The sequence below is a fragment of the Hypanus sabinus genome, chromosome 6 (assembly GCF_030144855.1).
Source record: "Hypanus sabinus isolate sHypSab1 chromosome 6, sHypSab1.hap1, whole genome shotgun sequence".
NCBI lineage: Eukaryota > Metazoa > Chordata > Chondrichthyes > Myliobatiformes > Dasyatidae > Hypanus > Hypanus sabinus.
This window is the reverse complement of record NC_082711.1, coordinates 20,824,790-20,850,010: the sequence shown is the minus strand read 5'-3', so window position 1 is coordinate 20,850,010 and position 25,221 is coordinate 20,824,790. Positions and strand designations below refer to the sequence as shown.

Genomic DNA, 25,221 nt, shown 5'->3' with positions numbered 1-25,221 from the left:
ACTCTCATGGTGTGTGGCAAATACTACATTTCCTTGCCTTCGTTAGTGCATGCACAGTTTTCTGTGTTCTTCAGGAATGCAGCCGTGAGGTTCTGTTTGTTAACCTTGGCCCTCAATTCCCGCCTGAAGCAGTGGGAGGGAAGAAGTGCCAGAAAGTAAGGATCAGCAGCAGAATCTCACATTTTCACTTCAAAGCCCCATCAGTAAATAAGACAGACATATCAATTGACAGAGCTGCCTTTTAGTGGGAAGCTCTAAATAAAGGTTGGCTTGAAGCTTTCAAGTGTTTAATACCATTGAGGGATTTTATTCTTCAGGATTCATTTAACTTGGAAGAGATTAGAAGCTATTGGCACATTGTCTGACAGCTCTTATCTGGTTCACTTCTGAGCCAAAGAAAGGAAATGGTTGTACTCAGTGCAGACTTGACCTCTAGACAAAGTATTGGTGGTTGAGATAAATTTGGATGAATGTGAGATTTGTCTGCTTTTTCATATTTTCAGACTGTTCCACGCTAAATTAAACTGTTGTATCTTTAATGGTTGTGCAAGAAATGTCACAACATCTGGGTTAGGTACATAAGAGCCATGTGAGCTTTGCATATAGTACAGTGGATTCAATGAACTTGCCTAAGGCTTTTGACAAGTGCACCCTTTTGAGCAAGAGTTGATGCTGTGGACTTTGATTCCTTAAAGTATTGCATAGAGATTCAGAAAAAAATTATGTTTAAGTACCATTATTCAGGACTCTGAGGCAAAAGCAAATAAGATATATATATATTTTTAACAATCAAAGTGAAGTTTCAATGGTAGTTAATTATTGTATATAAAGCATACACTCAGTGTCCAGTTTATTAGGTGCAGGAGTGGAGCCCAGTGTGGTCTTCTGCTACTGTTGCCCATCTACTTCAAGGGTCAACATATTGTGCATTCTGTGTAAAGCATGGTTACTTCATTTACAGTGCCTTCCTGTCAGCTTGAATTGAATTGACTTCATTACTTACATCCTTCATATACATGAGGAGTAAAAATATTTACATTACATCTCTGTCTAAATGTACAATGTGCAATTTATAGTAATTTATAATAAATAGTATGTAACCAGTCTGACCATTCTCTTCTAACCTCCTTCATTAACAAGACACTTTCTCCCAAAGAATTGCCACTCACTGGATTTTTTTTGTATTTTACACCATTCTTTGTGAAGTCAAAAGACTTGTGTATGTGAAAATCCCAGGAGATCAGCAGTTTCTGAGATATCAAAGCAACCCATCTAGCACCAACAATCATTCCACTGTCAAAGTCACTTAGATCACATTCTTTCCCCATTCTGATGTTTGGCCTGAAGAACATCTGAATCTCTTGACCATATCTACATGCTTTAATGCATTGAGTTGCTGCCACATGATTAGCTAATTATATTGTTTCATTAACCCACAGTATGTAATAAAGTGGCCACTGAGTGTATGCAACATTTCTTAATGTTTCAGAGTCCATGATCCATGTCCAAGTAATAAGAAGAATTTATGGTAATGATTAATTATACTCTGACCTACAGACTATTGTTTAGTACAATTGCCAAGTTGGTGGGAACTTCTCTTTCCAGTTAGGCTTTATGAGGAAGAAGAATGCTGGGCGTAGTCTTTCTTTCATTCAAACCTGGATCACAATTGCAGAAATTGGCAAAAGAAAGCCCCTCAGGAATGGACTGAAGGATTAATTTCCTAAGCCAAGCAAGTTGAACAGAAACTTGCCACAAAACAAAAGCAGTTACTACTTATCATTCAGCATTTGCATGTATCCTAGTCAAGTAATTTAGGGAACCTCATATTTGAATTTAGTTAATGGGCATTCATCCACATAAGTTGATTGCACTGCAACTTCAGACTGCATTGTCTTGGAGACCAAAACGGTGCAAGTTGACTTAACAGATATCTTTCCAAACCCAGAAACAATTAAAGGGCACATTGACAATGTGTAGGTTAATTCAGGAAACCAATAGTGATCAGAGAGTAATCAGTCGATAAATCCTTTGAGTTTCAAATATGAATAATACATATTTATATCATTTTGGTATAATATTTATAACATTTTCGAACGTAAGTATAACAGCAACACAAAATGCTGGAGGAACTCAGTAGATCAAGCAGCATCTATGGAAAGGATATTTTGGGCTTGAAATGTAGACTGTTTATTCCTTTCCATAGATGCTGCCTGACCATAAGATAGAATTAGGCCATATTACCATCAAGTCTGCTCCACCATTTTCTGTCTTCTCTCTACACCCCTTCATGCCCTGACTAATCAACAATCTATCAACCTCTGCCTTAAACATATTCAATGTCTTGGCCTCCACAGACACCTGTGGCAATGAATTCCACTGATTCACTAGTCTCTGGCTAAAGAAATTCCTCCTCATCTCCATTCTTTTTTTCACTTTTTGTAATTTATTTTTTTATTGAAGTTCATCATCAAACAAACATTTCCATAAGATGTATTTCAGACATTGTACATATATATCATATAATCATACATATCACAAATCTCCACAAAGTATTTCTCATCTCCATTCTAAGTGGAAGTTCCTCTATTTTGAGGCTGTGTCCTCCGGTCTGAGACTTCCCCACCATAAGAAACATCCTGTCCACATCCACTCTGTCGAGACCTTTCAAAATAATATAGGTTTCAATTAGATCACTCCCCCCCCCCCCCCACCACCATTCTTCTGAATTCCAGTGAGTACAGGCCCAGAGCTATCATATGCTCCTCATATTAATAACATAGATGTGTACTATGCGAGGCAGCAGCATGTTACAATAGTTCCATGTATTTATTTGTCTTAATATTATTTAGCTTGTTTCAGTTGTTTGTTTCTGTACTGGCTAGCAATACTGTGAAATAACAATGGACGTTAATCTGTTTTAAAAACATTTTCATCATCCTTCTGTCTCTCGGGATACTTTATTCTATCAAGTGCTTTGGCTACAGTAGCAGAGGCAAATTCATATATATGAAGAAGCAGCTACTAGCAGCTTTGTTTGCCCAGCAGAAGCTCGATATTTCAGATGAGCGGAGATGCCGGGGCTACAGATTCGGATAAAAAGCGCTGCAACAGGATGTGGAGATGTAAACCATATCTCCATTATAGGGAACGTAAGGTCACTGGGAATTAAAATGGAGGAACCACCAGTATTCACAAGAACACAGAATGAATATCGGGAATGCAGTGTTATGTGTTTCATAGTTGCACGAGCAAATCCCGAATTCCAATACTATTGTGAATGAGTTCTCAACAAGGTGAGCAGACAGAATTAATGTACAGTGTGGTAAGAAGAAGGGAGGTGGGCTTGATGTGCTTGTGGATAATAGATGGTGAAATCACGGTCACATTTCTGTAAAAGAACTAATTTGCAGTCTGCGCATTGAACTGCTTGCTTGCTATGAGTTTGCATCTGTATTATTTATCAATGCGTTCAGTCATTGATACCTACAGGTAGCTTTGAACTGTGTAAGATTTTCGCTACGATTGACAGTGCTGCAATGATTGCAGAAAAGTATGACTTTCATTTTGAAGGGGTACATAGGTTTAGGGCAGGTTTGCAGGATGGTTTGAGTGCTTCCAATTTTAGCATGTGCCTCCAAGTACCCCAAAACCTCATCCTTAACATTAAGATAAGCATCTTCTGTATGTAGCTAATATCTCAATGAGCTCTGGAATTTCCAGGCAAAATACTTGATAATTAGCATGAATATGAAAGGCTGAGGGCCTGTTATGCACTGTGTGACTCAAACACACACACCCACACAGGAACTCAGCAGACCAGGTAGCATCAATGGAAAAGAGTACAGTCACTGTTTCAGGCTGAGACCCTTCATCAGTACTCAGTTCTCCAGCATTTTGTGTGTGTTACCAGTAGTATTGGTAGTGTTCTAGAGCGCCATGCTAGCGTAGTGCTTAGCATGACGCTATTACAGCTCATTTCCGACGTCATCTGTAAGGCACACCATGCCTGGCAGTACTCAGTTCTCCAGCATTTTGTGTGTGTTACCAGTAGTATTGGTAGTGTTCTAGAGCGCCATGGTAACGTAGTGCTTAGCATGACGCTATTACAGCTCGGGGTGTCAGAATTTAATTCCGACGTCACCTGTAAGGCACCACATGCCAGGCGTAGATTTTCTGAGATGCTACAGAGTTCAAGGATGTACCATTAGTAGGTTAATGGAACATTATAAGTTGTCCTATGATTAGGCTAGCTTTAAATTGGGGGTTGCTGGGTGGCGTGGCTGAATGGGCCTATTCCACACAGTATCTCAATAAATAAATAAATATTGTTCCCTCTATTTCATTTAAGTACATTATTTGTTACTCAGTTAAATGGTATTCCATTTTTTTTATGCCTTTTTAACAACCTCCACCAAGCTTCGGCAAATTGGGACATCTGCTTAATTGGGCCAAAATGGTGCCAATATGTCCAAATGAACGAGAATCCATTGTAGATTTAAATTATGGTCAGATCCTCATCCCCATGCCCTTTACAGTGGAATTTTAATGTTGTCAGTCACTTGATTTGTTAAAATTGATTAATTATTATCTACTCCTGAAAGCAGAATGCATGAGTTGCACATAATGTTCTACATGTGAACATCAATGACATGCAAAGTTAATAAAACAAAATAGATGTGCAAAATACTGATGTAACTGAAAATGTTAAATAATCGCAGAAAATACTCGAAGTACCCATGAGGTCACTGCATGGAGAAACTTCTGGTTTTTAGAAGACCAGCCTAATGTTTCAGAATTTTGTGTTGACGTTTATAGGATTTGTCCTGATTACCAAAAATTTCAAGTTTTCAGTTTTGAGCTATAATTCTTAAGTACCTGGATTACAAGTTGGAAGTAAGACAGGAAAATCAATAGTGCTCTAACACTAGAAGATTGTAACACGGAAACAGCGAGTATTGGTCTCCCCTCTCTCTCTGGCAAGAGCAATGTCTCTCCCTCCCTCACTAGTGAGAGAGAGAGAGCCTGTTGGAGACATCAAAGTGTTGGGATGGACAGTATTTTTTGATCATGGTCTCTGGGGCTTTGTATTGTTTGCATGGTGGGTGGTGGGAGGTTGATGCTTTTGCTGCTGTTTGTGTGTGGGGGAGCTTTGGGGTTCTAACATTTTCTGTCATCCATTCTTCGTTTCGTGGATGTCTGCGAAGAGTAAGGATTTTAGGTTGTATACGGTGTACATTCTTTGATATTAAATTGAACCATTGAACACTGGATGGTAGCTTCTAAAATGCACCCCTTTACCATCAAGGTATCTGCTCTTCTTCCTCCACCTCTCCTTAAAATTTTTCTTTGTTGAATTATTGGCAGATTTGTCCTCTGCACTCAAAGAGCATGAAGTAAGCTAGCTGAATCTTATTTTGTGTGTGAGGTTTTGTTTTACAGAGAATGATCTGAATTCAAAACCGTGCCTTAATTCCTTACGTCATTCGATCCCTGGAGTTCATTGCAAACTATTTTCTTTTGGCCCTCTGCATAATTTATTCTGTTGGTGCTGTCCAAAACCTTGCTTATATTATCAAATGAAAGCTGGATCAACACATATTTCAGCCCTTGTTTGCCATTGTAAATAATATAGCTATACAAAATCCAACACACTGGTTAGTTCCCAAAAATTGATGGCAGAAGATGTAAGCTCAACTTTATATATTTTTCCCCAGTGAACAATAAAACAGCTGGGGTGGTGATGGCCTTGTCAGTGGTGCTGATGTATGCCCAGAGCCAGGGTGATTGCTTCCTGCTTGTCACAACTGTTTTTTTTATCACTTGCTAGTTTCCCTGTCTGGAAATATAGAATCAGTTTGTTGTGGCATCACTGATATCTTGGTGTGAGCCACTTAAGAACTGTTTGAGAAACTACAGCAGTGCCAGTGTCAGATTCCATTTTAACTTTGGTACAAATGCAAGAGGTTGCATTGAATAGTGCTGTACTTGGTGACTTTTTTTTTGCTTTTGCTGCTTCTTTCTGTGCTCTCTAATCTGCAGATTTAAACAGAATCATTTTTTCTACAAAAGATGAAAGTAGCAAAGTTAAACGTTGGATTAAGTGGCAGCATTTACCGAAACTGGAAAAAAAGCAATTTAATTGCGATGAGAAAGGAAAGTTTAGTTTATTTATGTCTCTTCGTTCACGTCTGTTGCCCCCCCCCCCATGAGAAGGGCAGCCATCTCTAATGGAGTAGTCCTTTTCTCATTTGTTAAATAATGTGGTTGTAATTTACTGTTTGTTTAGAGTTCGCCATTTATTTGTGAGTTGTCTTCATAATGTGATTGTATTGTCAAAGTAATTCTCTGTGAAAGCATCTTGTGCTTTCAAAGATGTGATCAAACACTATGAAAGATGCTCTGACAGCATTGAAAACAATGTGGGGAATTCATTTATTCGGTTCTACATAGAACATAGAATAGTACAGCACATTACAGGCCCTTTAGCCCACAATGTTGTGCCAACCCTCAAACCCTGCCTCCTATAAAACCCCCCATCCTAAATTCCTCCATATACCTGTCTAGTAGTCTCTTAAGTTTCACTAGTGTATCTGCCTCCACCACTGACTCAGGCAGAGCATTCCACGCACCAACCACTCTGAGTTAAAAGCCTTCCTCTAATATCCCCCTTGAACTTCCCTCCCTTTACCTTAAAGCCATGTCCTCTTGTACTGAGCAGTGGTGCCCTGGGGAAGAGGCGCTGGCTGTCCACCCTTCTATTCCTCTTAATATCTTGTACACCTTTATCATGTCTCCTCTCATTCTCCTTCTCTCCAAAGAGTAAAGGCCTAGCTCCCTGTCTAAACCAGGCAGCATCCTGGTAGATCTCCTCTGTACCCTTTCCAATGCTTCCACATCCTTCCTATAGTGAGGTGACCAGAACTGCACACAGTACTCCAAGTGTGGCCTAACTAGAGTTTTAGAGAGCTGCATCATTACATCGCGTCTCTTAAACTCTATCCCTTGACTTATGAAAGCTAACCCCCAATAAGCTTTCTTAACTACCCTAACTACCTGTTAGGCAACTTTCAGGGATCTGTGGACATGTCTCCCCAGATCACCCTGCTCCTCCACACTAGCAAGTATCCTGCCATTTACTTCGTACTCTGCCTTGGAGTTTGTCCTTCCAAAGTGTACCACCTCACACTTCTCCGGGTTGAACTCCATCTGCCACTTCTCAGCCCACTTGTGCATCCTATCAATGTTTCTCTGCAATCTTCGGCAATCCTCTACACTATCTACAACACCACCAACCTTTGTGTTGTCTGCAAACTTGTCCACCCACCCTTCTACCCCCACATCCAGGTCGTTAATAAAAATCACAAAAAGTAGAGGTCCCAGAACAGATCCTTGTGGGACACCACTAGTCACAGCCCTCCAATCTGAATGTACTCCCTCCACCACGACCCTCTGCAGGCAAGCCAGTTCTGAATGCACCTGGCCAAACTTTCCTGGATTCCATGCTTTCTGACTTTCTGAATAAGCCTACCATGTGGAACCTTGTCAAATGCCTTACTAAAATCCACGTAGATCACATCCACTGCACTACCCTCATCTATATGCCTGGTCACCTCCTCAAAGAACTCTATCAGGCTTGTTAGGCACGATCTACCCTTCACAAAGCCATGCTGACTGTCCCTGATCAGACCATGATTCTCTAAATGCCCATAGATCCTATCTCTAAGAATCTTTTCCAACAGTTTTCCCACCACAGACGTAAGGCTCACTGGTCTATAAATACCTGGACTATCCCTACTACCTTTTTTGAACAAAGGGAGAACATTCACCTCCCTCCAATCCTCCGGTACCATTCCCATCGACAATGGAGACATAATGATCCTAGCCAGAGGTTCAGCAATCTCTTCCCTTGCCTCATGGAGAAGCCTGGGGAATATTCCATCAGGCCACGGGGACTTATCCATCCTAATGTATTTTAACAACTCCAACTCCTCCTCTCCCTTAATATCAACATGCTCCAGAACATCAACCACACTCATATTGTCCTCACCCTCATCAAGTTCCCTCTCAGTGGTGAATACCGAAGAGAAGTATTCATTGAGGTCCTCGCTCACTTCCACAGCCTCCAGGCACATCTTCCCACTTTTATCTCTAATCGGTCCTATCTTCACTCCTGTCATCCTTTTGTTCTTCACATAGTTGAAGAATGCCTTGGGGTTTTCCTTTACCCTACTTGCCAAGGCCTTCTCATGCCCCCTTCTTGCTCTTCTCAGCCCCTTCTTAAGCTCCTTTCTTGCTACTCTATATTCCTCAATAGACCCATCTGATTCTTGCTTCCTAAACCTCATGTATGCTGCCTTCTTCCACCTGACTAGATTTTCCACTTCACTTGTCACCCATGGTTCCTTCACCCTACCATTCTTTATCTTCCTCACTGGGACAAATTTATCCCTAATATCCTGCAAGAGATCCTTAAACATCGACCACATGTCCATAGTACATTTCCCTGAAAAAACATCATCCCAGTTCACACCTGCTAGCCTTATAGCCTCATAATTTGCCCTTCCCTAATTAAAAGTTTTCCTGTCCTCACTGATTCTTACCTTTTCCATGATAATGGTAAAGGTCAGGGAGCGGTGATCACTGTCCCCCAGACGCTCACCCACTGACAGATCTGCGACCTGACCTGGTTCGTTACCTAATACTAGATCTAGTATGGTATTCCCCCTAGTTGGCCTGTCAACATACTATGACAGGAATCCATCCTGGACACACTTAACAAACTCTGCCCCATCTAAACCCTTGGAACTAATCAAGTGCCAATCAATATTAGGGAAGTTAAAGTCACCCATGATAACAACCCTGTTATTCTTGCACCTTTCCAAAATCTGCCTCCCAATCTGCTCCTCAGTATCTCTGCTGCTACCAGGGGTCCTATAGAATACCCCCAGTAGAGTAACTGCTCCCTTCCTGTTCCTGACTTACACCCACACTGACTCAAAAGAAGATCCTACTACATTACCCACCCTTTCTGCAGCTGTAATAGTATCCCTGACCAGTAATGCCACCGCTCCTCCCCTTTCCCCCCTCCCTATCCCTTCTAAAGCACTGAAATCCAGGAATATTGAGAATCCATTCCTGCCCTGGTGCTAGCCAAGTCTTCGTAATGGCCACTACATCATAATTCCATGAATGTATCCAAGCTCTCAGTTCATCACCTTTGTTCCTGATGCTTCTTGCATTGAAGTACACACGCTTTAGCCCTTCTACCTTACTACCTTTACACCCTTTATTCTGCTGCTCTTTCCTCAAAGCCTCTCTATATGTTAGATCTGGCTTTACTCCATGCACTTCTTTCACTGCTCTAGCACTCTGGGTCCCATCCCCATTGCAAATTAGTTTAAACCCTCCCGAACCATGCTAGCAAACCTCCCAGCAAGGATATTGCTCCCCCTCGAGTTCAGGTACAACCCATCCAATCTGTACAGGTCCCACCTTCCCCAGAAGAGATCCCATTGGTCCAAAAATCTAAAACCCTGCCTCCTGCACCAACTCTTCAGCCACGCATTCAACTGCCATCTCCTCCAATTCTTACCATCACTATCACGTAGTACTGGCAGCAATCCTGAGAACGCCACCCTTGAGGTCCTGTTCTTCAGCCTTCTGCCTAGTTCCGGAAACTCACACTTCAGGACCTCATCCTTCTTCCTGCCTATGTCGTTGGTCCCAACATGTATCACAACTTCTGGTTGCTTTCCCTCTCGTACCAGGATGTCATGCACCTGGTCAGAGACATCCCCCCCCCGGCACCTGGGAGGCAACAAACCATGTGGGTTTCCTTCTCACGTCCACAAAATCCCCTGTCTGCCCCCCTGACTTTAGAGTCTCCAATGATGACAGCTCTCCTCTTCTCCGTTCCATCCTTCTGCACCACAGGGTCAGACTCGGTGCCAGAGGCCCTGCCACCATGGCTCACACCTGGTCAGTCGTCTAGTCAATGTTTTTTCTTCTAGCCACTTTAGAGAAAAGGCATGTGGACTGTGCACCATAAACACAAGGGCACAGGAAGCATGTACAACTTGATAGTCAACGTTGCTTCTGGTCTTTCTCCTTGTGTACTTATAAGCCAGGTGTGTGCTGGTCTCTGAAATCTGCATGGTCTGGACAGAACAAGTTCTACTTGAGCATGTGATATTCTGCTCAAAGGCGTTTCTGGTGTCAGCACATTGTTACGGTGCCTGGTTTTGCTTACAATCTCATGAGCCATGTCTGAAGATAACTTACCAGCCTGTGACTTGGGGCAGCATTCTGAGAGTGAATATGGTACAAAAGACTGGTGTTAGAAGGATCTGAAAGATGCCAAGATTTTCATAGAGTTATAGAACACCACAGCACAAAATCAGGCTCTTTGGCTCATGTAGTCTGTGCTGAACTATTAATCTGCCTAGTCCCATTGACCTTCACCTGAACCATAGCCCTCCGTACCCCTCCCATCCATGTACTAATCCAAATGCTCTTAAATGGTGAAATTGAACCCATATCTACTGCTTTCACTGGCAGCTCATTCCACACTCTTACCACTCTCTGAGTGAAGAAATTCACCCCCATGTTCTCTTAAGTATTTCACCTTTCATCCTTAACCCATAACCCAACCTCAGCAGAAAAAAAGCCTACTTACATTTAGCCTATCTATAGCTCCTCATAATTTTGTGTACCTTTATCAAATCTCCCCTCATTCTTCTACACTCTAGGAAGCAAAGTTCTAACCTATTCAACCTTTCCCTTTAATACAGTTCCTCAAGTCCAAGCAACATCTTTGTAAATTGTCCCTGCACTCTTTCAATCTTGTTGACACCTTTCTTATAGAGAGATGATCAGAACTCCACACAATACTTCAAATTCGGCCTCATCAACATCCCAACTCCTATACTCAGTGCTTTGATTTATGAAGACCAATATGCCAAAAGCCTTCTTTATGACCCCACTTATATGTGACGCCACTTTCAAGGAATTATGAATCTGTATTCCCAGATCCCTTTGTTCTACCGCACTCCTCAGTGCTCTACCGCTCACTCTGTAAGTTCTACCATAGTTTGTCCTCCCAAAGGGCAATACCTCTCATATATCTGCATTAAATTCTATCTGCCATTTTTAGCCCATTTTTCTAGCTGGTCCAGATCTTGCTACAAGCTTTGATAGCCTTCCTCGATATCCACTACACGTCCAACCTGGTGTCTTCCAGCAAACTTCCTGATAAAGTTTACCTCATCATCCAGATCATTGATATGGATGACAAACCACAGATCTAGCACCGATCCCTGTGGACACCACTAGTCACAGGTCTCCAGTCAGAGAGATAACCATCTAGTACCACTGTCTGGCTTCTCTCGCAGATCCAATGTCTTAGCCTCATCTTGAATGCAAGCAAATGAACCTCTTTGAGCAACCTCCCATGTGGGACCTTGTCAAAGGCCTGACTAAAGTCTATGTAGACAGCATCCACTGCCTTGTCTTCATCAACTTTCCTGGTAACTTCTTCAAAAAACTAAAAGATTGGTTAGATACGACCTATCATACACAAAGCTGTGTTGACTAGTTTTAATCCCCATCTATCCAAATATTTATATATCCAGTCCCTTAGAATATGTTCCAGTAACTTTCCCAATATTGATGAAAGGCCCAGCAGCCTATAATTTCCTGGTTTATTTTTAGACCCTTTGTTAAAGAACAGAACAACATTAAGTATCCTTTGATCTTCCAATACCTCACCCATGGCTAAGGATGTTTTTAATATCTCTGCTAAGGCCCCTGCAGCTTCTACGTGAGCCTCCCACAGGGTTTGAGGGAACATCTTGTCAGGCTCTGGGGACCTATCCACGCTAATTTGCCTGAAGGCAGCAAGCATCTCCTCCTCTGTATATGGCCCATGACCTACCTGTTGTTTTGCCCCACTTCTATAGACTCTGTGTCCAGTTCACAAGTAAATTAGATGCAAAGAAATCCATTTAAGTTCTCCCCCACTTCTTTTGGCTTCATGCATAGACGACCACTCTAATCTTCCAGAAGACCAGTTTTACTCTTAACATACATCTATAGAAACCCTTGGAATTCTCCTTCAACTTGTCTGCTAAAGCAACCTCATTCCTTCTTTTATCCCTCCTGATTTCCTTCTTAAATGTTCTCTTGCACTTCTTATACCCTTCAAGTACCTCATTTGCTCCTTCTTACCTATACCTGCTATGCACCTCTTTTTTCCTCACCAGGACCTCAATATCTCGCGAAAACAGGGTTCCCTAAACCTGTTATCCTCCATGATGAGGAAAATCTGATTCCCCTTGTCTAGTTTGCTGTGTCTGTGAAAATCACAATGCAAATTTTCTTTCCTTTGTCACAAATTTTGATGCCCATATGGACAATCTGGAGATAATGCACTCTGCTTCTAACTTCTTTTTCTGTCTGCTTTGTTGATCTCATTGTCATTAAGACATACAGTGGCATGCAAAAGTTTGAGCACCCCTGGTCAAAATTTCTGTTACTGTGAATAGCTAAGCGAGTAAAAGATGACCTGATTTCCAAAAGGCATAAAGATGACACATTTCTTTAATATTTTAAGCAAGATTACTTTTTTTATTTCCATCTTTTACAGTTTCAAAATAACAAAAAAGGAAAAGGGCCCAAAGCAAAAGTTTGCCATGCTGCATGGTCAGTACTTAGTAACACCCCCCTTTGGCAAGTATTACAGCTTGTAAACACTTTCTGTAGCCAGCTAAGAGTCTTTCAATTCTTGTTTGGGGGATTTTCACCCATTCTTCCTTGCTAAAAGCTTCTAGTTCTGTGAGATTCTTGGGCTGTCTTGCATGTGCTGCTCTTTTGAGGTTTACCCACAGATTTTCGATGATGTTTAGGTCAGGGGACTGTGAGGGCCATGGCAAAACCTTCAACTTGCAACTCTTGAGGTAGTCCGTTGTGGATTTTGAGGTGTGTTTAGGATCATTATTCTGTTGTAGAAGCCATCCTCTTTTCAGCTTAAGCTTTTTCACTGACAGTGTGATGTTTGCTTCCAGAATTTGCTGGTATTTAATTGAATTCATTCTTCCCTCTACCACTGAAATGTTCCCCTGCCACTGGCTGCAACACAAACCCAAAGCATGATCGATTCACCCCCGTGCTTAACAGTTGGAGAGGTGTTCTTCACATGAAATTCTGCTCCATTTTTTCTCCAAACATACCTTTGCTCATTGTGGCCAAAAAGTTCTATTTTAGTGCAGTGGATGTGATCTACTTGGATTTCAGTAAGGCATTTGACAAGGTTCCACACGGTAGGCTTATTCAGAAAGTCAGAAAGCATGGGATCCAGGGAAGTTTGGCCAGGTGGATTCAGAATTAGCTTGCCTGCAGAAGGCAGAGGGTTGTGGTGGAGGGAGTACATTCACATTGGAGGGTTGTGACTAGTGGTGTCCCACAAGGATCTGCTCTGGGACCTCTACTTTTTGTGATTTTTATTAACGACCTGGATGTGGGGGTAGAAGGGTGGGTTGACAAGTTTGCAGACGACACAAAGGTTGGTGGTGTTGTAGATAGTGTAGAGGATTATCAAAGATTGCAGAGAGACATTGATAGGATGCAGAAGTGGGCTGAGAAGTGGCAGAGTTCAACCCGGAGAAGTGTGAGGTGGTACACTTTGGAAGGACAAACTCCAAGGCAGAGTACGAAGTAAATGGCAGGATACTTGGTAGTGTGGAGGAGCAAGGGATCTGGGGAGACATGTCCACAGATCCCTGAAAGTTGCCTCACAGGTAGATAGGGTAGTTAAGAAAGCTTATGGGGGTTAGCTTTCATAAGTCGAGGGATAGAGTTTAAGAGACGAGATGTAATGATGCAGCTCTCTAAAACTCTAGTTAGGCCACACTTGGAGTACTGTGTGCAGTTCTGGTCACCTCACTATAGGAAGGATGTGGAAGCATTGGAAAGGGTACAGAGGAGATTTAACAGGATGCTGCCTGGTTTAGACAGTATGGATTATGATCAGAGATTAAGGGAGCTAGGGTTTTACCCTTTGGAGAGAAGGAGGATGAGAGGAGACACGATAGAGGTGTACAAGATATTAAGAGGAATAGACAGAGTGGACAGCCAGCGCCTCTTCCCCAGGGCACCACTGCTCAGTACAAGAGGACATGGCTTTAAGGTAAAGGGAGGGAAGTTCAAGGGGGATATTAGAGGAAGGTTTTTCACTCAAGAGAGTGGTTGGTGCGTGGAATGCTCTGCCTGAGTCAGTGGTGGAGGCAGATACACTAGTGAAGTTTAAGAGACTACTAGACAGGTATATGGAGGAATTTAAGGTGGGGGGTTATATGGGAGGCAGGGTTTGAGGGTCGGCACAACATTGTGGGCCAAAGGGCCTGTAATGTGCTATATGTTCTATGTTTTAACTTCATCAGTCCACAGGACTTGTTTTCAAAATGTACCAGGCTTGTTCAGATGTTCCTTTGCAAACTTCTGACACTGAATTTTGAGGTGAGTATGCAGGAAAGGTTATCTTCTGATGACTCTTCCATGAAGGTCATATTGTGCAAGTGTCACTGCACAATAGAACAGTATACCACCACTCCAGAGTCTGCTAAATCTTCCTGAAGGTCTTTTGCAGTCCATTGGGGGTTTTGATTGCCTTTCTAGCAATCCTACGAGCAGTTCTCTCGGAAAATTTTCTTGGTCTTCCAGACCTCAACTTGACTTCCACCATTCCTGTTAACTGCCATTTGTTAATTACACTACGAACTGAGGAAAAGGCTACCTGAAAACATTTTGCTATCTTCTTATAGCCTTCTCCTGCTTTGTGGGCATCATTTATTTTAATTTTCAGAGTGCTAGGCAGCTGCTTAGAGGAACCCATGGCTGCTGATTGTTGGGACAAAGTTTGAGGAGGCAGGGTATTTATAAAGCTTTGAAATTTGCATCACCTGGCCTTTCTTAACGATGACTGTGAACAAGCCATAGCCCTAACAAACTAATTAAGGTCTGAGACCTTGGTAAAAGTTATCTTGAGAGCTCAAATCTCTTGGGGTGCCCAAAATTTTGCATGGTGCTTCTTCCCTTTTTCACTCTAAAATTGTACAAAACAAAACAAAAATAATACACTAATCTTGCTTAAAATGTTGAAAAGAATGTTTCACCTTTAACTTTATGACTTTTGGAAATCAGTTCATTTTCTACTCACTTAACTATTCACAGTAACAGAAATTTTGACCAGGGGTGCCCAAACTTTTGCATGCCACTGTAAATCTGGTACAAGCAGGCATCTATAATTGCAGTGATTGTTTGAATGCAGAGTATAGCTGGTCAGTACCAGTATAAAATTATTTTCATCATTCACTTTTAGAAAGTAGAAAATTAGACCAAACATTTCCAGAAGGTGGACTATAATACTATAATTGGTCAGCATAGATAAAATGAGCCCATTTTTAGTACATTCCAGAGTCTTTACCTGTTAACATTGGCAAGTGATGTTGACGGGTGGGTGTGGGGGGAGGACAGTAAGGTAGCATAGGCGGAATGTGTTCCGCTTTATAGTGCCCGCCCAGCTGTAAGATTGGGTTTCAATTCCTTCCACCGTCTGCAGGGAGTTTGTATGTTCTCCCTGTTACCACATAGGTTTCCTCTAAGTGCTCTGATTTCCTCCCACATACCAAAGATGTCCATTAAGGGTTAATGGATCATGGGCTTGCTATGTTGACACCAAAAGTGTGGCAGCAGGCTGCCTGCACAGTCCTCAATGATTTGATGCAAGTGACGGATTTCACTGTATTTATTGCAATGTACACATGACAAATTAAAGATTAACTTTATTTATCATATGTACCTCGAAGTAAAGCTAATCTGATCTTAAGTGTGGTAGCAGAAGGGAAGTTAGTGGGGATAATTCTTGAAGATACTCACATGCTGCAAAGTGTGGACTTATTTGGGATAGTCAGCATAATTTGATGTGGGTGGGGGGCAGTCACATCTTACAATCTTGATTGAGATTTCCAAGGCTGTGGTGTAGGTGATTGATGAGGGTAAATCATTGAATGTTGTATACATGTTTTGAAGTAAAGCATTCAATATGGTACCTCAAAATGATCCAGAAGTGTAAGGTACGTGAGACCCTTGGCGAATTGGCAGATTGGATTCAAAATCAGCTCAGCCAAAGATGGAGAGCAGTGGTAAAGGAATGTTATCCTGACTAGAGGTCTATGATAATGGTGTTCCACAGGAATCAGTGATGAGACCTCTGTTTTTATATTTATAAGTGACTTAAAAAAATTGTAGATGGGTAAGTTTGCAAACAACACAAAAATTGGTTGTTAACAGTGGGAAGGATAGTCAAAGGATACAGCAGGATTTAGACCAGAATCAGGTATTGCACTTTGGGAGGTAAGTGGATGCTTATGAATATTGATGCACATAGTGATTTTGGGATGCAAACCCATAGATCGCTGAAAATGACCAAAAAGTTGATGGGTGTTTTTTTCAAAAAAGTGTACAGAGTATCTGCCTTCAGCAGTCAAGGCATTGAGTTTAAAAATAGGCCTGTCATATTGCAACTGCATAAAACTTTAAGTTAGACCTCATTTGGGGTATTGTGTGCCAATCTGGTTGCTGTATTACAAGGATGCAGAGAGGGTAGAGAAGAGGTTCACCAGGAATTCAGAAGAAGGGGGGGGTGACCAAATTGAAACCTGTCAAATGGTGGAAGACCTTAATAGAGTAGATATGGAAAGGATGTTTCTTATGATAGGAATGTCTGAGACCAGAGAACATAGCCTCAGAATAGAGGGATGTCTTTGTAGAACAGAGATGAGGAGGAATTTCTTCAGCCAGAGAGTGGTAAATATGTGGAATTTGTTGCCACATGCAGCTGTGGGGGCCAAGTCTTTATATAAAATCTGTTAATTAAATTTGCTGATGACAACATTGATTGGACTAATCTCAAATAATAATGAGGCAGCCTACAGAGAAAAAGTCATCACCTTGACATGGTGGTGTCAAGAAAGCAACCTCTCCCTCAATGTCGCAAAAACAAAGAAACTGGTTGTAGACCCCCAAATCCTAGGAACTTTCTATAGGGGCACAATTGAGAGCATCCTGACTGGCTGCATCACTGCCTGGTATGGGAAATGTACTTCCCTTAATCACAGGACTCTGCAGAGAGTGGTGCGGACAGTCCAGCGCATCTGCAGATGTGAACTTCCCACTATTCAGGACATTTACAGAGACAGGTGTGTAAAAAAAAAACAAAGGCCTGAAAGATCATTGGGGACAAGAGTTATCCCAACCACAAACTGCTCCAGCTGCTACCATCCGGGAAAAGGTACCACAGTATAAAAGCCAGGACCAACAGACTCCGGGACAGCTTCCTCCACCAGGCCATCAGACTGATTAATTCATGCTGATACAATTGTATTTCAATGTTATATTGACTATCCTGTTGTACATATTGTTTATTATAAATTACTATAAATTGCACATTTAGATGGAGACATAACGTAAAGATTTTTATTCCTCGTGTATGAAGGATGTAAGAAATAAAGCCAATTCAATATATTTAAGGCAGAAGATAATAGATTCTTGATTAGTCAGGGCATGAAGGGATACAGGGAGGAGAGTGGGGCTGAGAGGAAAATTTGGATCAGCCATGATAAAATGGTGGAGCAGTCTCGATGGGCTGAGTGGCCTATGTCTTATGGTCTTATACAAATTTATGAGAGACATAGATAGTCTTTTTCCCGGGATAGAAATACTTAACACTGGAGCATTTGGGTTAATATGAGAGGGAGGAAGTTTAAAAGAAATTGGTAAGACAAGTTTATTTACACAGTGGATGTAGGTGCAAGGAATGAGCTGCCAGGGGAGTTGAAGGAAGCTGATACAATAGCAATGCATTTAGACATTAGCCAGAGAAAGGAGGGATATTGAACATGTACAAGTAGATGGGAGTAGAATAAATTGGCAGTTATATACATACCTCCATTCCAAAGGGTCTCTACTGTTTGTTCTGTGTTTTTCCAAGTACATCAGTATCAGAATTAGGTTTATTATCACTGTCTTATAAGATGTGAAATTTCTTGTTTTGTGGCAGCAGTAAAGTGCAAAGACATAAAATCAGTATAAATTGCAGAACAAATAGAGCAGAAAGGAATAATGAGGTAATGTTCTTGAACCATCTATAAATCTTCAGCCAGAGAGTGTTGAATATGTGAAATTCTTTGCCACAGGCAGTTGTGGAGGCAAAGTCTTTATGTATATTTAAGGCAGAGGTTGATAGATTCTTGATAGGTCAGGGCATGAAGGGACTTGGGGAGAAGGCAGGAGATTGGGTCCGAGAGGAAAATTGGATCGGCCAACAGACTCAATGGGCTAAATGGCCTAATTCTGCTCCTATGGTTTTATGATCTGATGGTGAGGGGGAAGAAGCAGTTCCTAAATCATGGAGTTTGGGTCTTCTAGCTCCTCTATCTCTGATAGTAGTAATGAAAAGGATGCACATCTTGGATGGCAAGGGTCATATGCAATGGGTAGTGATGGGACTGGACTTGTGAACTGTATTGTTGCATACCATTGTTGCACAGAGACAATGTGCAGTCTGACAAATGGTGCAAATGATTGTCTTGGTTGTATTTCTTGTGATTGAACACCCTGTTGGACATTGCAGAATGGTCCAAGTCCAGTCCACTGGTTCATAGGCGAGATCGAGGTTGGGGAGCAGTGTGGCCTTGCTCATTGCATGGACCAGGCCCTCACACAGCTGTCCGGGGAGGAGTTGCTGGAGCTGGTGCAGGAGAGAGCAGAGGTGCAGTGGGCATGCTGGATTTCACACTGGGTTGGGGGCTGGCCCCTCCCATCGGTGCAGTACTCCATTGTTCGCTCAGTGGAAGACAAACTGGATTGAGTTCATCTGCAGATGCACTAGTGTGTGATGAGGAGTAACTATATGCTTGTTCTTGTAGAAGCATGGCTCCTGGACAACATCTCGTGTACCATCAATCTACAGGCCATGCCACTCAGGGATGTGGGCTGTATTAGTTTCTTGTGACTGTATGCTTTTCTGCTGTGGTAACTATATGTGCTGTGTGCTGTGTGTGAGACTGTTGGCACTGTGTTTTGCACCTTGGAACACCATTCCTTTTGGCTGTATTCATATGTGTAGTTAAATGACAATTAAACTTGAGCTTGAAATTGGTGTGATGTAATGTGAGGCATTGCCTCTTGAAGATGTCCTTGATTGTGACAGGTTGTACTTGTGTTGGAGCTGGCTGAGTCTGCAATCCTCTGCAGCTTCTTGTGATCCTGTACATTGAAGCCTGTGTACCAGACTGTGATGCAACCAGTCAGAATGCTCTCCACCATGCATCTATGGACATTTGCAAGAGTCTTTGATGACATATTGAACGCCGATAAACTCCTAACGAAGCAGAGTCAAATCCAACATGTAGAGTCAGGTTATGTCATCCAGTTCCAAGAAGGTTGGCCCACTAAACGGGACCCTGACTTCTGTATTGTATGTAACATTTTCATAAAGAAATTGTGAGCTATGGATCCTTGGATTGCAACCATAAGGAGAATGCTACGTCAGGCAGCAACAGTGGAATGTGAAATGGTCAACATATCAAATCAATTACTTTCATTAGAACTGGAAAAGTGAGAAAACAAGTATAGTTAAATTGTGGAGAACAGGAGGGATAGAGAAAACAGAAGGGAATAAGACTAGGAATGTGTACCTGGCCCCACAACCCTTCCTTGTAGTGTCAATGATTCTGCTCATCTTCTGTGCCAGTTCCTCAGTCTTCAATTCCCTGACTTTTGGAAAAATATATATATCTATCTCCTCTTCAAATAACACTAAGGATCTAGCTTCACAACCTGAATTATACCACTGATTCACCATGGTGATAAGAAATTCCTCAGTTTTAAATTACTGTCCCTCTTAGGGAGGGATGGCCTATGATAAGGTCCAGATAGAGTGGACATGGAGAGGATGTTTCATATAATGGGTAAGTCTAGGACTAGAGGACACAGCCTCAGAATAGAAGGATATCCCTTTAGAACAGAGACAAGGGTGGTGAATCTGTGGAGATCATTGCCACAGACTGCCATAGAGACAAGTCATTGGGCATATTTAAAGCAGAGGTTGATAGGTTCTAGATTAGTAAGGACATCAAAGGTTACAGAGGAAAATGGGGTTGAGAGGAATAATAAATAAGACAGGGTGGATTGGCAGAGCGGACTCGATGGGGTAAATTGCTCCTATGTCTTATAAAGTGGAGACCAAGGTTGACTGGGTTAGAGTTAGGGAAATGTAATCACTCGCTGTGCCAGCTCTGAGAGAGAGAGAGAAATAAAACTAGAACATTTTGGCACTGCAAAATGCAAAGCACAGCAGCTGTGGGAAATCTGAAATAAAGAAGACTTGGAAATACCCAACAGACCAAGTAATTTGGAAAAACAGGAGATCTTCAGATGCTTGAGATCTCACATATATGTATTGCAACGCATACAAAATATTGGAGGAACTCAGCAGATCAAGCAGCATCTATGGAAGATCTGACCTAGGGTCTCCATTCAAAACATCAAGTGTTTATTTCCCTTCTAAGATGCTGCCTGACCTCCAGCATTTTGTCTGTGCAGATCAAGTAGTTTTTTCAGAGGGAGGAAAACTTGAGATCATTTTATATGTAATAACTTTGTCTCAGAACTGTCTGGTCCTGATGCAACACATGCAAAGTGCTGGAGGAGCTCAGCAGGCCAGGCAGTATCTATGGAAAAGAGTATAGTCGACATTTCAGGACTGAAGAAAAAAAATGAGGAGTCAGAGTTGAAGTTTCCTCTTGAAGTCAAATGTGCCAATGTTCAATCATGTGATCAGATTCATTTATTTATCACATGTATATTGAAACATACAGTAAAATGTGTCTTTTGCCTTAACAGCTAACACAATGTAAAGATGTGTTAGGAGTGAGCCCATCGCCACACAAGGAAAGTTAGATAAACTATAAATGAACTTATCGCAATAAAAACAATAGCCTAAATTGGAGCTTTATTCAATATGCTGAACAGAGGATTTCTAGCATGCACTGAGTAGACATGGCACCTGCCATAGTAGCCCCATGGGCACCTGATGTTGCCTCTAAATTGATTACAATGCAATTGAAATTCTGAGCCACAACCTTGTCACTTCAATATTGTTTTTATGGGAACTTGATGTGTGCAAATTGGACCTCTTGTTTCGCTAAATCACAGTAGTGACTACTCTTCAATAATATTTAATTGATGTAAAGCTCACTGGGGCATCCTGACATCATAAATGATTCGATTTTGCCTCTTTCAATTTATATTGGCTTTGACTAGACCTAATAGTTGATATGCTTGGTAACGCAAGCTACGAGGCAATGGGGAGTTTTATCTCTTTGTCTCCTGCTGTGCTATGAAACAGGGACAAAAATGTGCGATGTCTTCACTCAGACACGTTTGTTCACAGGTTACCTTGATTTACCGTGGTCATGGTCACCCGACTGGAACATTGCTGAACATCAGTGATTTCAGATGGCAGAAATTCTTCCTCTTGAGATTGGTGAAAGAAAATAAAGGCCTACTGTAAATTTCCACAGCATCTTTCAGATGTGTTTCAGGCATCTATAAACATTTTGCATCAAGTGCTTTTGAGATCCAGTCACTGTTGGAAATGTAGCAGCTGATTTGCACAGCCAATTCCCATGATGACCAGATAATCTGGCACTGTTGAGGAATTATCACACCAGTAATAATTGGGTTGCTCTTATTTGAAATATGATTATTTATGCCCAGTTGAAAGAGCTGATCATATCTTGATTTTATTATGTCTTCAAGTAGGTGACACATCTGTCCATACGGCATTCCCTCAGTACTGCACAGAAGGGCTAGTCTAGAAGCTGGCATTCAACTTTAACTATATTGTGGTTTGAATACACAATATTCTGATTTTAATGTAAGAATAATATTAAATAAGTCCGCCATCAAGTCACATCAGAATTAGGTCACTAAAGGTGGGAGGTTTGCATAATGGAACAACCAGCCGATATGGAGGACTGACCACAGTTGTTCAAGCTATCACTATTTTGTCTGAAATCATGCTAGTTAATTATTTTAAACTTGAACTGAAAATGCTGGTGGAGGTTGAAGTAGCAACCCTGGAAGCAAACTAACCTATTTGCTGGTTGGTGGTGTTTGCACCAGCATTTTGTGTGTGTTTGAATTTCCAGCATCTGCAGATTTCCTCATGTTTAACCTATTTGCTGCCTGAGGAAGGAAAGTGCAGCTTGAAATATTAGTTTTTGCACATTGTTTCTCTATTTCCCTGCTACCCCTGAGTTGTTTGCTACACGTATATTGGGTATTTGTCCATGGGTGTACAGGTTTTCCCAGGTGGCTAACTTTCACATGTGACTATCAGACATGACACTGAACACATCTCAAAGCTACCAGTACCACTGCTTTCTTAATGTGACTGCACATGCACAGTCAGAGAAGACTGCTAGAGCAGGAGTCCTGCTCAATCCTAACATAGGCCAGTTACAGCCTTGGTACATGGGTTTGGTTGCAATAAGCTTCTTTAGAACAGACAACTAATCATATCTTGATCTCACCACCTTTGTAGATTAGCTATCTTAACCAATGATATCATTGGGAAAGTTAAATTTAAACAGGCAAACACACAGTCACTCAGCTATCATTAACGGATTGGCAGCATGAAAGTAGTGAGAGCCTTGTGTTTCATTACTCTGGAAGATTGATTTTTGCTGTAAGACCATAAGAAATAGGAGCAGAATTAGTCTATTTGGTACGTTAAATCTGCTCCATCATTCCATCATGGCTGAATTATTATCCCTCTCAATCCTATTCTCTTGCCCTCTCCCTGTAACTTTTGACACCCCCTACTAATTAAGAACATATTAACCTCCACTTTAAATATACCCAATGTAAGTGATGGATTACTGTTATTTAAAGACATCTGTCAAAGGTTGTATTGATTGTGGTATTTAAGAAAATGCATGGACACTTCAAAGTGTTTTGCTTTGTTTTTTCTTATTGCATTCTAGTAATTACTGGGGAATCTGTTAACTAGGTCAACTTTTGCTTGAGGAATTTTGAGAATAAATGATACTCCCTTTCTCTGATGCTAATTTCCCCTTCTGTGCATTGCAGGAAATACGGTCGAGTTCCATGGCCCAGAAGGAACAGGGAAGACAGAAATGCTTTATCACCTGGTGGCATCCTGCATCCTCCCAGAATCAACTGGTGGGCTCCAGGTTGAGTTGGTCTTCATTGACACAGAGTGTCATTTTGACATGCTTCGCCTGGTCACCATTTTGGAGCATCGCTTGGCTCAGAGCACGGAGGAATCAGTTAAGCAGTGCCTGGGCCGCCTGTTTCTCGTCCACTGCAACAGCAGTACCCAGCTTCTGCTGCTCTTCCACTCTCTGGAAAGCATGGTTTGCAGCCATCCTGCTCTCTGCCTGCTGATTGTGGACAGTATGTCTGCCTTCTACTGGATTGACAGACAGAACGGTGGTGAGAGCATCAGCCAGCAGGAAGCCAACCTGGGCCGCTGCGTTGAGTGCCTGGAGAAGCTGTTGAGTGAGTACCAGCTAGTGTTAATTGCAACCACACAGGCCCTGATGCGCGGGCAGGGTCCTGAGGCATCCAGGACAGATGGATCTGCTGCAGCCTGGCAGCCAGCAGCCGCAGAATTTAAACCCTATCTGTGTAAATCCTGGCAAAAACTGGTCGGGCATAGGTTCATTTTCTCAAAAAACACCACAGCAGACAACAGGCAAGAGTTTGCTGCTGTTTCTCTTCAGCCAAGAAGCAACATCGTGAGCAGATGCTCCTTTATTATTACAGATGGTGGAGTACATTTTCTTTAACCCATCAGTATTACTTTCTTAAACAATAACCACTGGAGATCCTTGTGAGTGTACACGTGAGGAAGTGCCCTCTTTTGGCTTAGTAGTACACAAAACGCTGGAGGAACTCAGCAGGTCAGGCAGCATCTATGGAAAAGAACAAAAAGTCGATGTTTTGGGCCACTTCCCTTCATCAGGACTAGGCCCAAAATGTTGGCTCTTTATTCATTTCCATAGATGCTGCCTGACCTGCTGAGTTCCTCCAGCATAATGTGTCTGTTACTCTGGATTTCCAGCATCTGCAGGATCTCTTGTATTTTCTCTTTTGGCCTGCTCTGGTTAACTGAGCAGGTGGGCTAAATCAGATTAACCCTTTAACTGCGACTTAACCCTAAATCAGGTCAGGTGGAGGTTTAGTCACCTTCATGCACGGATGTTTTAAAGTTTCATTGCAAATTCTCCAGCTGACTTTGGCCTGATCTGCAGAAGAAGACGCCAAGCCAGGCACCTTATTCAAAGCTCCTTTTCTAGATATACAGTATATCCTCTTTGTATATCTAGACAAGTCCAGGACATGTCCTTGACATATATTCCAAGCACATGGGTTAAAGAGAAGTTCCAGAAATACTTGAATACTTTTTTATAAACAATTTGAATGTCTTAAATGAGATTTAAAGAATTCTGGGTGAATAATTAAACAGAAATTAGCTCCTACATTTATTTATTGTCTGTTTTCCAGGAAGTTTTGTTGTCAGAGCTTCATTTAATAAAAATATTCAGCTACAAGTGTGACCTGTTCTTTTCCATTATTGGAACTGGGTTCTTCATTCCTGTTACATTTCTGATTGAAAGTAAGAAAAGATTAGTTTATCGGGTGCAAATTGAATTCAATGTACAATGCTACCAAATGTCTGCAGGATGTTCTACTTCAATAGCCCATTTGAGCTATGTTGCTATTTTAATGCCATGGAAGAGTGGGTCAGAGAAAGAAAAGAAAGATGGTAGAAATGACACCCCCTAATTTTTATTGTGCATCTAGGAATAAACAGAGAATGCTTTATGTTGGAAGTGTATATTTTAACATTATTTTTATATTACACACATTATTTTGAATTTTAAGCTAATTAAAACTCTTTCTAGAAACATAGAGCTCTGGAGAAGGCCTCTCCATCCTTTCTATTTGTGTTAACTTTGAAGGTCCCTTCTGATTCTCGCATTCTTTCCCATCGTTCCTGTCATATTTTAAAATTTGTTTTGGGTATACACAAACTCTTAGGACTGTGGGGTTGAAAATGATAGATGATGG

General features: G+C 41.6%; 1 protein-coding gene across 4 annotated transcripts in view; it reads left to right on the top strand.

Moving 5' to 3' along the window:
* xrcc2 (X-ray repair complementing defective repair in Chinese hamster cells 2) overlaps positions 1 to 24,256 on the top strand; it is a 40,260-nt gene extending 16,004 nt beyond the window's left edge. For all 4 annotated transcript variants that reach the window (XM_059971848.1, XM_059971850.1, XM_059971849.1 and 1 more), the window contains one exon: positions 23,215 to 24,256. In XM_059971848.1, coding sequence (XP_059827831.1) covers positions 23,215 to 23,936 — 722 coding nt within the window. In that variant the 3' untranslated portion in view covers positions 23,937 to 24,256. The remainder of the gene's footprint in view (positions 1 to 23,214) is intronic.
* Positions 24,257 to 25,221: the final 965 nt, after the last annotated feature.